This window comes from Falco cherrug, chromosome 5, assembly GCF_023634085.1.
Source record: "Falco cherrug isolate bFalChe1 chromosome 5, bFalChe1.pri, whole genome shotgun sequence".
Classification (NCBI taxonomy): domain Eukaryota; kingdom Metazoa; phylum Chordata; class Aves; order Falconiformes; family Falconidae; genus Falco; species Falco cherrug.
Window position 1 is genome coordinate 90,178,370 of NC_073701.1, and position 15,078 is coordinate 90,193,447.

General features: G+C 36.1%; 1 protein-coding gene across 3 annotated transcripts in view; it reads right to left on the reverse strand.

Moving 5' to 3' along the window:
- TBC1D22A (TBC1 domain family member 22A) overlaps positions 1 to 15,078 on the reverse strand; it is a 180,121-nt gene that overhangs the window by 104,318 nt on the left and 60,725 nt on the right. For all 3 annotated transcript variants that reach the window (XM_055712205.1, XM_055712207.1, XM_055712206.1), the window contains exon 9: positions 4,923 to 5,029. In XM_055712205.1, coding sequence (XP_055568180.1) covers positions 4,923 to 5,029 — 107 coding nt within the window. The remainder of the gene's footprint in view (positions 1 to 4,922; positions 5,030 to 15,078) is intronic.

Below are 15,078 nucleotides of genomic sequence, written 5' to 3' on the forward strand. Positions count from 1 at the left end.
GCACAGAGCCAAGGGCTTTTCTGCCCCTCACCCCACCCCACCAGCGGGTGGGCTGGGGGGGCACGAGGAGCTGGGAGGGGACACGGCTGGGACAGCTGGTCCCAGCTGACCAAGGGATAGCCCAGACCATATGATGCTGCCCAGCGTATAAAGCTGGGTGATGAAGGAAACTGGGAACACTCGGAGCGATGGTATTTGTCTGTTCAGGTAAGCATTAAGCATGATTGAGCCCTGCGTGCCTGGAGGTGGCTGAACACCTGCCTGCCCGTGGGAAGGGATGAATTAATTCCTTGGTTTGCTCTGCTTGCATGCACTGCTTTAGCTTTACCTATTAAACTGTCTTTATTGCAAGCCGTGAGTTTTCTCACTTTTACTCTTCTGATCCTGTCCCCCATCCCATCAGGAGGGTGTGAGCAAGCAGCTGTGTGGGGCTTGGTTGCCGGCTGGGGTTAAACCAGGACATTGCAAAGAATTGAGAAAGTTTGCTCACGTTTCCAAGTAAAACACTCTCACTGAGGTGATGAAAAGCTGGCTTATTTATTCATTTTAAAATCATTAATATAGCAACCTATAAGCGATTGCTGTCTTAACAGTTCCTGAAATTATCTTCATGTTTTTAAAACATCCATGGAGCTTAGTTGCCAGCCAGGGTTAAACCATGACACTACGGTACCTATTCAAGGTGTTCACCCCCTAAATGAATCAATCGGTGCTTTTTTTGTTTATTGTGTTGTCCGGCAGTTCTGCTCTGTAAGTTAGCTCGCAACGGGTAGCACTCAGCAAGGGATAGACAGGAATGAGCGTTCAGGTGCAGACAGGAGCACAGGATTACTACAATTTGATGTAAATCAACTTATGCAATTTGGGCATGATCTGATCTTAACAGTTCCAGGTCCTACCTCACCCATCCTCATCTAGTCCTTGCCCTCTGCCAGCAGATTTGGTGATTGTGCATGCAGAATGTGAGTTATTAGAATCATATAATCATACAATGGTTTGGGTTGGAAGGGACCATTAAAGTTCATCTAGTCCAACACACCACCATGGGCACGGACGCCTTTCGCTAAATCTGGCTGCTTAACACCATATCAAACCTGACCTTGAACACTTCCAGAAATGGAGCATCCACAACTTCTCTGGGCTTCCTCATCATAAAAAACATATTTGTTACGTCCAGTCTAAATTCACCCTCTTTCAGTTTAAAACCATTGCCCCTTGTCCTGTCACTACAAGCCCTGGTAAAAAGTCCATCTCCCGCTTTCTTATAAGCCCCTTTTAGGTACTGAAAGGCTACAATAAGGTCTCCTTGGAGACTTCTCCAGGCTGAACAACGCCAACTCTCTCAGCCCTTCCTCATAGGAGAGGTGCCCCAGCCCTCTGATCATCTTTGTGGCCCTCTCCTCTGGACTCCCTCCAGCAGGTCCATGACCTTCTTATGCTGGGGCCCCAGAACCGGATGCAGTACTTGAGATGGAGTGTCACGAGAGCAGAGCAGAGGGGCAGAATCACCTCCCTCAACCCGATGATCACACTTCTTTTGATGCAGCCCAGGATACAGCTGGCTTTCTGGGCTGCAAGCGCACATTGTTGGGTCATATTCAGTTTTTATCTACCAGTATCCCCAAGTCCTTCTCTGCAGAGCTGCTCTCAATCCATGCATCCTCCAGTCCATATTGATATTGGACATTGCCCCAACCCATGCGTAGAACCTTGTACATGGCCTTGTTGAACTTCATGAAGTTCGAATGGGCCCACTCAAGATCCCTCTGGACGGCACCCCTTCAGTAAAACAAACTTTATTCTCTGCAGGTTTTTTTTAACCCCTTCCTCTCAATAAGCTGATTTCTTTTTGGGTTAGTTCTCCCAACCAACTCAACCTGCAACTATGTGACCTTTCTATCTGACAAGCAAATGAAACCAGGAGAACAGGAGTAAATAGCAGCACTCCGCAGTTGCACTGAATTAACTGTAACATCATTAGTCACATCAGTAGCATAATCTTCCAAGCCTGCTTTTGATAGACGAGTGCATCCTTGTATACATCCAATCGAAAACCATTTCATTTCTGTAAAAGCTTAAATGTTCATTGATGCAGTTTAATTACATTATCATTACCTTCAGTATTTTGCTTATCAGTACTTGATAGTTTTGTATGAAAACAGAATATTAAGGAGAAATTATGTAATCTCTGAACTTCCTTTTCCAGAAAAGAACAGAGCAGCAGATCTGTGCCAGAAGATATTCTAGAAACTGGTAAAAAAAAAAAGTTGGAGGGCTTCCATTTCTTTACCTGGCTTTCTTCCTTTCAAGGTCTCACTTTTTCTCTTCATAAATTTTCACATTTTTTTATATGTAGTCAAATATTTCAAAATGTAGTAGTTCTGAGAGATTGAAATAAGCAAACCAGCATTTTTTTTTACAGGAATCAACATGCAACTATGTTTTTCAATAACACTACAGAAAACATTGAGCTACTACTCATCTGACCTTTAACCAGGAGAAACACACTTAAAATAACCTCAAAGAAGTTGAAGACCTCTGTTTGTTGATTCAATTTTATAACAATTTTGTCCAAAATGAACTCTGTTACAAGCTTAAATTCACAATATGCCTTAGCCAATGAAACATTCATATTAAGACATAAGCCATAGGCAAGAATATGTTAAAGCACTTTTATAAAATAGTAAGTACCATAAGGAAAGAAACATCTGTCAAATAATGCAGTCAAAATAAAGAATCTGTAAAGCACTGATTTAGTTTCACTGAAAACTACAGCTTCAACTCAAAACAACAATTATGGTTATTCACATTTTATAATGATTTATTTATGACTGGAATTTTCAACATACATAAATTCAGTCTCAACATTTTTGCTACATTAAAGCCCCTTGGAGAAACAACACCTCAAATTTTCAAGCACATGTCCAAATAATTTCAAAACAAATAAAGTTGAATGGGACCTACCACCAGGATTCAATTTATTAAGTACAGTAGAAGCACTTATCTGTCACTTCACCTTTTAAGAGAACATTAGGAATAAATCAACCAAAGTTTTGCTATCTCTGCAACAATTTCTATCGTCACCAATACTGAAAGTTTCACAGAACAGATCCTCTACACTCTACAAGTAACTCATTTGAAAGCAAGGAATAATCAGAAAGAGAAGTTATGAAGATAAAAAAAGAAAAGCAGCAGCAATCTGATAAATATTTGTAACCCTAATTTATTTTTTATCAGCTCACTGAAAGCACCAAACAAACCCTGAATGCCTACCAAAACATTTTTTTGTGGCCAGTGCAAAATAGAAATCATCACCTTTCAGAAACTTTCACACTTTTAGCAATGGTCAATATTGAACCCACTGTAATCCAGGAATTCACAATTATATTATTGTAATACATATATTCCGAGTGTACCAAATCAGATTATTTTTTACTTTCCAGCAAGATACAACATGTTTATTTCAAATAACACAGATCTGAAAAACAGATATTACATAAATATTATTTGGTGCCTATCGCAACACAAAGCCTATACAATTTAATTCAGGTTACTTCTTTGTAAACTGAAAAATTGGAAGTTCCTGCTCTACAGTGTGTCAGCATTGCAGCACAAGGTGCTTCAATATGCTAAATACCAGAGATGCCTGGACTCCCATTTACTCCATGGCAGATCATATGGATTCCTCCCTCACCTAAATGCAAAATATTTAGCTATCTATTTACTATTTCTTGCAGATACTTCTACTTTTCATAAACTTCTATGCCAGCCAATGCAAACATGCACACACAAATCTACCACTCAAGTCTGTAACTTGCTGCATTAACAAAAAATTGTGCCTACATTTACAGCTTCTCCACATAGAAAAAATTCCAACACCCAATGAAGCAACACAAGTATAAAGTTTTAAACGGATGTTTTAAAAATATGAAGATAATTTCAGGAACTATAAAGACAGCAATTGCTTATAGGTTGCTATAGTAATGATTTAAAAAATAATAAATAAGCCAGCTTTTCACCAGTTCAGTAAGACCATATTACTTGGAGGGTTAAGCAAACTTTCTCCATGCTTGGCGATGCCTTGGTTTAACCCCGGCTTGTAAGCAAGCACCACACAGCTACTTGCTCACTGCCCCCCAGTGGGATGGGGGACATGATCAGAAAAGTAAATGTGAGAAACTCATGGCTTGAGATAGAGACAGTTTAACAGGTAAAGCTAAAGCAGTGCACGCAAGCAAAGCAAAACAAGGGATTCATTCACCACTTCCCATCAGCAGGTGGGCGCTCGGCCACCTCCAGGCAAGCAGGGCTCCATAATGGTTACTTGGAAAGACAAACACCGTAACCCTGAATGTCCGGCCCTTCCTTCTTACATCATATGGTGTGGAATATCCCTTGGGCTAGTCTGGGTCACCTGTCCTGGCTGTGCCCCCTCCCAGGTTCCCCTGCCCCTCCAGCCCTCTCGCTGGCAGGGTCTGACAGACTGACAAGTCCTTGACTTAATTTCGACATTACCAACCAAGAACCAAAGACACCAGTGTGCTATCAACATTGTTCCCACACCAAATCCAAAACACAGCAGTGCACCAGCTACTAAGAAGAAAATTAACTCTATCCCAGCTGAAACCGGGACAGGTGACTGAGGTGCACAACGTGCCTCTAGAATTGATATTAACTCTGCTCTAGAACATCACACTACAATGAAACATGCAGACATATTGATGAAAAGAAGTTGCACGATTTTTTTTTCCCTTTTCCTTTCTTAATATTACACCAAACTTGTGCGGATTTCTTCAATGGGAAAACCTGTTTCTCCCCTGCTTTTCATGGATGTAGTCTTTCTCAACAGCCTTAAAGTAATTCAAAGCCATGACATTAATTGGACAACTCCACTACTTTCAGACAGGAAAAAATCAATTTACCTGAATGCCATCAAGCAACTTGCTCATGCACCAGTAACTGTCAGCTTCTATGTTCTGCAGCACTTCTTCAGGCAGACTGGAAACATCAAAATTTTCCACTTCTTCTTCTGTTTCAAGAAAAGAGAGAGAAAGACAAGTCAATGAAGTGCACAGAATAAATCAAGCAAGAATGAGGAAAATAATTGAAAACAAAGACAACCACCACTTATCTTCTAGTCAGAAACTTCAATGCACATTTACTTTAAGAGGGACTAAATGAATCATTTATTGCTCAACTGTGTTACCTAATGGCTTTAAATGTTAATGAATACTTAATTTCTTGCAGACTCTGAAAATCTCAAATCATGCCTGGTTAACCAGAATTAATATATAATAAATTACTTCATTCTAAACATTTCACACCTGAAAGAGGTTCATCAGAAGCACTCTGAGAACTCTCAAGCTATATATGAACAATCTCTGCAGAACATGTCTATATTTGCACCATGCACAGCAAAATATCTTGCCAGTCTTGACAAAAGAAAAAGCCCTGAAAAATATTTTTAGAAAAGCAGTGGAATTTATTTAGAAAGCTGACCACAGCTTTTCAAAGGGGATTTGTTTTTCAGGCAAGCGTTTGGAATAAGAAGGAAATCAGACAACAGGAAACAGACGATTCCCACCTCCCCACCCCAAACCCCTCCCCCCTATACTGGAAAAGCACAGAACCCCAATGATGTCTAATTCATGGAAACTACGTCTTTAACAAAAGTATGTTAAAAGAAATTCACATTTTGCTATGAACTGAAACTTTACCACCTAAGCCACACTGTTTTATTTTTCAACCATGGCATCTGAATTAATCCATTCTGAAAAGAACACAGAATGTGCTGCCTTGCCAGCTAATTCCCAAAGGCCCCATACACCTGGGAATGCTTTGAATAAATGCTGTAGCTCCCCTCTTGCAGCAGCTCACACTGTCATACTGTATCAAGATGAGAATCAAAGCAGCAACTTTCCCAACCCTGGTTTCTTCTCAAGGAGGGAGTGTGCAGAAGAGATGTCTTATTCAAATTTGACAGAGTATGATATACCAAAGAAGGAATTTCCTCCATTACACAACTGCAAGTTAGCACAGAATAAACAGTAAGAGAAAACCAAGCATACGTAGTATCTTAAAACTCCTCTACTATCCAACCCATAGCTTTGCAGTATGTCATTACAGAAGCCTAAGTACACCTTTAGGTTGTCACGTTTGATTACGCTACCTTAAAGTACTTTATTTGTCAACTGGTAATAACCATGAGCAGTACATATTACAAAACAATTTTAACATACCAGTGATTTTACCACTACTAATAGACACTGGTAGCAGGGTGTTACCAAAGCATTCTTGTTTGCACTGACGTCTATATGTGGGCGTGCATCTTCTAAGGGATCATTGTTTTTGGATTGTGAAATATTTATAGCTGTAGGAGAAGGTGATCAGGTCATGCTAATAAAACATTAGTTCAGATATTGGAAAATCTGGTAAGTAAAACAAAGGATTGCAGCACTGATTCCATAAAATAAAAGTACATGATCTCAGAGGTGGCAGGACTGTAAACAATGCACCAGTAGTCACCAGTGGTTATTAAAGGAATGCCACCTTTGTATTCACATACAGTTTTAAAACCCCAGTTTCTAGAATATCTACAAACAAGTATCCAACATATAGTAAATACCCTAGATAATAAATATAACCCTGCCTTGCAAAACAATAGAGTAGTAGACTGCAACAGCATATTTTTTTTTTAATAGCAAATCATTTTGTGAGGAGGAAAAAACTCCTTGCCCAATGTCAACAGCATATTCCTCCCAGCAAAAAGGAGGGCAGACTCCCCAGAAGTCATACTCCTCTCCCAGCAATGGAGAGCAAATTATCACAATGCTCTGTTGAAAACAGGGGTAACACGGGCAGTAATCGGGAGGTAACATTTGCCTCCAACACCTTTCTGTTCAGTTCCCATCACTTTCTCTATTAGATTCCCCTCATTTAAGACAGGTTCTAGAACAAATTTGGGTTCATTGCATTTATTACATCTAACTCCTTCAGAAAAAGCATATTAAGAGAAAAGTTTAACATAATATAAAAGGTTTTTTCATGGTAAAGATGCTTGACTACAATGGAGATAAGGATTAAAGGCAAATAGACCAACATCAAGAAAAAACCCAAAATGTCTAGCAATGAAGAAAACCTCACTAAGATTAGACAAGCAGTTAAGGTGATGTACATTTGGAAAAATTATTCCAGATTGAAGTGCCATTTCCACAGCTCAAAAAAGACAACAGAAAGATCCTTCTAAGTCCAGAAAAAGTAGCCAGTGTCAACATGTCCTTTACTAAGTCCACTAACAGAAAAATTAAGACTACTCACAAGACCTACAAAAATACTGAAAATTGTTAGACTTAACGTGGACAAAAAAGTCAATTTAAAATGCAAGTTTCATATCAACATGTGAAAACAATCAGTTATCTACCTACCTACCTCCAACCTGCTGTGCCTTGAGATTTTAAAAAAAAAACACACCAAAATTTTCAGTAGAGAAGTCCTTTTAAAAAGTTCAGAAATTAAGGATGAATATTCCCAGTAATTTAGAAGAGAAAGACTTTTCCAGACAGAAAAGATGATAAATGATATACCCTCTAAAGCAGGAACAAGTTTTTTGGTATGTTCTATACATTCTTTCTGCTCTAGTTTGGGTGATCCTATAAATCAGAAGATACAGACAGCATTTAGGAACCATCCAATTCTTTCACTAAAAGAATCCATAATCCCTAAATATAATGTCACAGAGTCACAAGCTCAACCATTACAGAAATAAAAATAGCACTCTTAGGAAGTGCTCATCCAGCTTTTTTGATCTGTCTCTCCCTTTGGAAGAGACATCCCAGAACATCATGCTTTTCTGTGCCTTATACCGACTGATCTCTAGCATTTTCATAAACCATTCAAACATAAAATAAGTATTCAGGATTTTTTTATATGTTCTTTAAACATAGTAGGAGCTTATATATTCATATATGTTCATTCCCATTGTGCTTTTCATGCATCCCTAAGTCATCTCTTCTAATGTCAGATAATAAAGTTTTGAAATACAACAAAAAATTAAAAATCAATCTAATTAAATGTGTAAGACAACCCAATTACATTTCAACTGCACACTAGTAGGATCAAATCTGTATAAAACAAGTGTCAAACTTGAGCTTAAAACTCTGCAACTAAATATTTCCAAGAGTAAATTAATTACTTAAGAGATACATTAAAATACATTTTTCATTAGGTCAGCCAAGTAGTATATTTTTATATATGTTATATTAACCGGTACTTTTTGATTTATACCTGGTATACACAGAACACCGAGCTGCACTGTGTGAGCCATCCAGACACTAAATCTAATAAAGGTGGCACAGCACCACAAAAGCTGCCAAACAAGCAAGTGCTCAGTGATGTGCAATAGTTTCTGCTGCATCAATTCCCCTTCACTTGCTGCACTTCACTGAGGAAGTTCAAAACTGACTATGAATATCTGAATGACCCTTTTCCACACTAAAGTTGAAATTAAAAAAAAGCCATCCATTTTCACAACAAGCTCCAATTCAGGAATATTTGATTGGCAGAATAACATGCAAAATAACAGTTTATATATGTTTATTCCTTTGTGTAGGCACATAGTGCCAAGTGCTTCTTGCTCCACGCAGTTTTATGGGGAAAAGCAATCAAGTTGTGTGTTACTCTATTTTTATTTTTTTCCAACTTGGGTGAAGAAAAATAACACTAGAGAAGTTTAGGAAAGAAAGAGGGGAAGGGATTTCAGGCCAAACAACAGAAAAAGCAAAACTAACCAACCCAAAAAGTACACGACATTATTTCAATTTTAAGGCTTGTGCTTGAAAACAGAATTGCAAATTCTGGTTTTAGATAACTTAAAATTTATTCTCAATGAATGAAATCTGAATAGACAGTAATACGAAGATTAAATAACAAGAATATGGGGAAAAATATTAGGTCAATGTGTACACCTATCAATATCTGCAGGAAAAAAACATCGCTGCATAAAATTTCCTGATTACAAAGTCTCACAGCAACATTTCTCATTTTCTTCAGTTTCCTGCAGAGATTTTTATCGTGTTATCTATGTAATTGTAGAAGACAGTAAAATAGTTGCCTGGAGGTAAAATGCTGTACCATGGAGTCAATGACATGATGATCTGAATATGCGCATTGTTGTAAGCATTGTATTAACAGTTCTTTACTCATTCCCAGTGTATGCTTCTGAAACTTCCCACAGTGAAAAAAAGCAAGAGTAACTTTTCCTAAACAGCTTTAAATGGATCCACTCCCGAAGGCAGAGACATTAAGGATAAAATGAAAAATAATAATAAAAAATATTACTTACAGATTTATTTTACAAATGTCAGTAGAAAATAAACATGCTAAACAGATGATAATGGCTTGCTGCCATTAAAAATAGGGTTTTACATGAGATTAAGTCTAGTTGATGATTTTGGTGGAAGTTGTTCAAAATGTGAAAATTAAGTTCATATCTGATCTGTCTTTTACATATATTTGATTTCTTCTAAAAAATGCTTGAATTTCACCTTTTCAGTATAGATAATTGGTAAAAACATCTGCCATTACAGACAGATGGAATCATACAAAACCATTTTTTTGCATTAAAGAACTGGAAAATTCTAATTCCAGAGGTAATTTATTAAGATATCATGTCCTGAAATAAAATTAAAATACTTAAAATATATGACGTTGTTGAAATGGGTTAATGATATTGCTACAGTAACCAGCAGTCCTCTCAACACATCCAAACAGCTGTCTGTGTCCAACTGTGTTCAAATGCAACCAACAAAAAGGCAACCCTGCATTCAGAATTCCTCTAAATTGCTACTTACACCAACATCAACACTCAGTCTTTGTAAAGTGGGAAAGAAATTAATGTAACTTGATAGTTCTACTGTTTCAGTATACTAAGCAAGCTGATACAAAACATCTCTACAAAATGAAGCGTACATTCTTTCAAAGGCAACTAATTTTTAATAAAACATATTTAATTGGCTTATTAATGTTTTAATTTTAGCTTTTTATCTTGAAACTGTGTCTCAGCACTCAGAATCAGGCAAAACTCCGATAAATTCACTGGAGTGCAAGGTAGGGGACAGAATGGATGATGGTATAAGAAAGACCCAGTGCTAAAGCCCAAACCAGACTGTAAGATCATAAAAAAATTATGATTGTTCTTTACATAAGCAAGATACAACACATAGAAATATTAGGAAGTTTAATTCTCTGAACACCTTTAAGTTGTCCTTTTTTAGCACTAATTTGTGTAAATGTATTTCTCATCTAATGCATAAAACGTCTGACCATATCCTTTAAGTCCAAATTATATAGCTCTTGCAGAGGCGCAAAGAAATCATTCTGACTGTACGTGTGCAGGTACTTATCTGTATAAAGTTTACTTTGTTGTAATCTACTTCAGACATTGCATCTTCTTATGATTGCATGCAGAGGTGCACAATAATATTCCCACATCTAGAAGATCTTACATATTCTTGTTCAAACTCTGTTTTCAAAAAGCCTTACGAAAAAGCTATTCAGTCAGGACATAATAGGGCATTTAAATGTAAATTCTTTCAGTAACAATTACCTAATTAAATATGTACATAAGCACATCAATATCTCTCATTGAAAAAATCCTAATTACATCTTTATCTGATAGAAATAGCTTTTGAGCTGTCAAGGATTAATCACCAAAGTAAAAACTTCCCTTTCTTTGTGATACTGCAGTCACAAAGGCAAAATTAAATCAAATCAAAAGAACTCAATCAACTCATCAGTCCAAGCTTAGGTAAACATCACCTCATTGTATTTCAAATACTCCCCTATTACCAGTCATGTTCTCACATCAGGGTGTATTGTTAACTTGCCTGTTTTACCACTGTTAATAATCCTACACTTGTTTTCAGTTGATATGCCACCATTTCCTTAAGATGCAAAATGAAGCAAGATAAATACCTTTATACATCACTATAATAATGATGTTTTAAATGTTAATCATTTTACTTTATTAATATTAATTCTGTAAATTTTACTGCACATGAAGAATGTTATAATCTATGTTGACCTGGAGAACAAGGTAAACCAGCACCTCAAAAAATACTGTAATCTTGATTACTTTGACCTAATTTTCATGCTCATCAAAATTAACGTATGACCCTGCAAGTACTCTCAATTGTTCTATCACAAAAGAGCATATACTTATTCTCCAATTCCAGATTCTGCATAACGGTAATTAGTAAATCACTGAGACATTACAGTCAGTGGGCCTACACTTTTGCCAGTAAGATTTTTCTATTCAGGCTTTTTCTAGTGTAGATTTCAATGGCAATTTTTTTCCCAAAAAAAAATTAAGCAGTCCAGACATGCCCTTAATTCCTATGCAGAACATATCTAGACAGAAATAGGCCTGGTTTTAAGAATGATAAAATTATTTGCAAAACAGGGACATTGCCAGCTCATGCTGCAAATCAGACAGAAGACATCAGTTCCTCATAGGCTGTGGACAGAGATTACTGCCCAACAACGCAGATACAAGAAAGATGAAAATCAGCTTTACTACTTCAATAACTACCATCGACACAGGGTATGAAATAGAACCAAGTAAACCAGGTGGCACTAACAGGTCTTCGACCCACAGAACATGCAGATGCCAAGCACAAGCCTGGCAACCTTTTACACAGGTGACAAGTATGGCCAGTACAAGTAGTTTACATTTAGAAAACAAGATATAAGCCACATCCTTTGAGTGTGACATTATTGTGAAACAGGAGTCTTCAAAGCTCATGACAGCTGCTCTTAAAACTGTATTTTAGCAACAATGAAGAACACAACATTCAGCACAAATTCTTCTTAAGAGTAATCACTTCAGTAGGGTTGCTGCTGTCAACCAAAACAGATTTCCAGGGAGAAGTGGTGCATGTGATAGCAAATTACAGGACTACTAATTAGCATCCAGTATGCACAATGAGCACAGGATGCTGATGAGCATTTTCTTAGAATGCCTGATAAGGGAGTTTCTGAGAAATCCAAAAGGTGCTTGGAGAATAGGAAATGAAAGATTAAAGTTGAACATGTCTCCCAAATCACTTTTTTTTTTTTAATTACCTAGTTTGTGCTTATCATTTAATTTTTTATCAAGCCTATGCATGTGCATACACAAACATGCAGAGCACAGAAAGCAAGAGTGGGGTAAGAGTAAACCATAGCACAGTGAAACAAGTCTAAAGCAAGCCTCAGGAACACAAGTCTGCCTGTGTTAAGGAATGGAACTGATTACAGAGCTATTTCAGAGACAGTCACTCTAGCACTGTGTTTCTAAAATGGAAGAGCCTTCAAAAAGAATCTACAAATGAATGTAGATTTTCAACGCAATTATTTACTGGACAGAGGGAAAAAGCAACTGCATTAAAGGCAAAAATATATTTTTTTAAAAAATAGTCTATGCATCTGCATATGCAGGGTGAATTCTAAAAGCATTGAAAATAAACATTTCTTATCTAAAACTACAAAAAAAAGTCTTGCACATAATTACTTAATATTCAAAGACAGGCAAAGAGAACTCATTTGAACAATCCCATAAACAGTAATATGTTTAATAAATTAGCTGGATAACTTAACCAGGCTAAAGGTTCAACTTTAGCTTGGATAAATATAAAAGTAATAGAAATTATCCAAGACATTTTATGTAAATATAAAAACTTAAAAATTCATATGTTTTTTTCAGTGATGAAAGACTGACAAATTTGCCACTGTCAGGTAAGTTCAGCAACAAGTTACATATGACAGTAACTTTATATAAGTATAAGTTCACCCACTCATGAAGAAATTTTTACTTTGACCTATTATTGTTCTTGAACAACTAAATAAATTCTTAAAGAAAAATGGATGGCAGGGGAAAGAACTAGTTCTTCAGGGAGACTGTACACACAAGCCTATGATAGTGGATGTCTAATGCAAATCTAAAATACACATTATTGGTCAAATTTTTAATAAAAATGACATGCTACCTTATTTTGTAAGCTCCCACATCATTCATAGCTAATAAAGAAATGCACCTTACAGACTTCTTGCCTTATTTACAACAGAACATAAGTACCATCTATTATTTATACTTATTAACACAACATGCACATACTAATATGAAGCAGCTTATTTGAGAGGAATGAACTCTGACCACACAGGCAACACTACTTCTTATATTGGTTAAATGTTGAGTGCATTCCTTAATTACCTTAATCTACTGTGATTTACAAATTCCTAATGAAACTGCTACACATGCATCTGTGGCAAAAAAAAGCCACAAGGTTTGCTTTATTCATGAGAGTTAGCACTTCTATATACTGTATAGGCATTTATCATTAGATAAAGAAATAATCACACCACATGGTACAACCTCTAGGAAAAAACCCTGTTCCATCTATTCAAAAATAAGAGTATGTCAATTACAGTACAACTGTAATTTAACCTTACAATTAACTAAAGACGGAACATGTAAATCAGTTCAGAAATGTCTTTGACAAGAATACAATTCCTCAGGCAACAGATTTTTTTACAAGTGTTGGGTTTTTATTAAACCTAATGTGCTATGAAAGCATTAAATAATTTCTGTTTCTATGAAATAAAGCAATTAAAACATCTAGAAGAAAAGTTGTTTTGCAAAATTTCCCGTTTTTTAGTTATTGTGCTTAAGCGCTTGATTTTTCACTTTTCTAATTTGTTTTCCAGTTTACAGTAGAAATTAAAAATCTCAGATTTTCAAAATTAAAAACAAGCAAAAAAGCCCCATGATTATGAAAACCCAATTACTTTGATTACTATGATTAAAACAGGTTTGCATTTAAGCTACAAAGCTTATTCCAATTAAAAAAATTCAGCATACAAACTTCTGACAACTGTATTTCAAATGGTTTGAAATATATAAAACATTAACTAACCACATCTCATTGAAAATAAGACAAAGCTGTTTCCAACTTTTTAAGCAGTGATCTACCTAATTTGAAAACCTTCTCTTAGATCTTAAGATGCTACCAATCTATGCAACAGTATTCGAATGTTATATTCCTGACATTTGTACAGCATGTTATCAGTGCTTAATTAATTCTTTCGGCTTTTCTTCCTGTGACTTACTTCATAATAAACACACAAAATTGTGGTTTTTGGGTGCTAAAAGCTATTAAAGTAATTTCCCAGTCTGTTGGAACGTGTGCTTGAGAAGATTTAGATCTGAAAGTATAACCACCTCTGTGCTGCTTCACTATAGAAAGATGATCGTTAATTATAACTATACAGAGACCATGGGGAGAGTAAAACGGATGCACAAGCCAGAACTAAAATATGCTGCTCCCTTTGGAATATGTCTCTCCAATAGTTACATTAACTGTAATTAACTTTCTCCTTCACAATTATTTCAGTTTTACACTTGCAGAAATCTTTTGATAGCTCTTTGATTTCATTTTACTGCTTCCGCCATTATTCAAGATCTTGTTTTCCATTTATTCCCATGACCCAACATTTACAGTTTGTAGTTTCAAATAAAATACCTTTCACTAACCTCTCATGACTTCCTCACAGGACAAGTCTACTGGTTTCTTAATAGCCTTCAAAAGCGAGACAATCACAAAAAGATATTTCAAACTTATCAGAAATGCACTACTAAGATAACATTCATATTATCAAATTAATTTAATTTCTAAAATTCTGGGAGTGTGCATTAAGCATCATGAAATAACACATCTTCTTTAGACAGATGCATTTAAAACTTTAGAAATACACATACAGATGCAAAACAAACTTTAAAAGCAGATAATTAAAATCCACATCAATAATCATATTTATACACTTAAACACATCATCCTATGCACTAAAACAGGACTTTCATTAGCAGAACTTTTATTATATACATGGGGAATAAAAATCCTTTTTTCTCAAGTACTCTTTAGCATACCTTAGAGAAAAAAAACACAAACAGAAAAGCTAGAATACTTGAATAATACAAAGACTGATTTAACAAATCCAAGAGTTAGCTGAAAACATTAAATATTTAGATTTAATCTCTTGTATTTA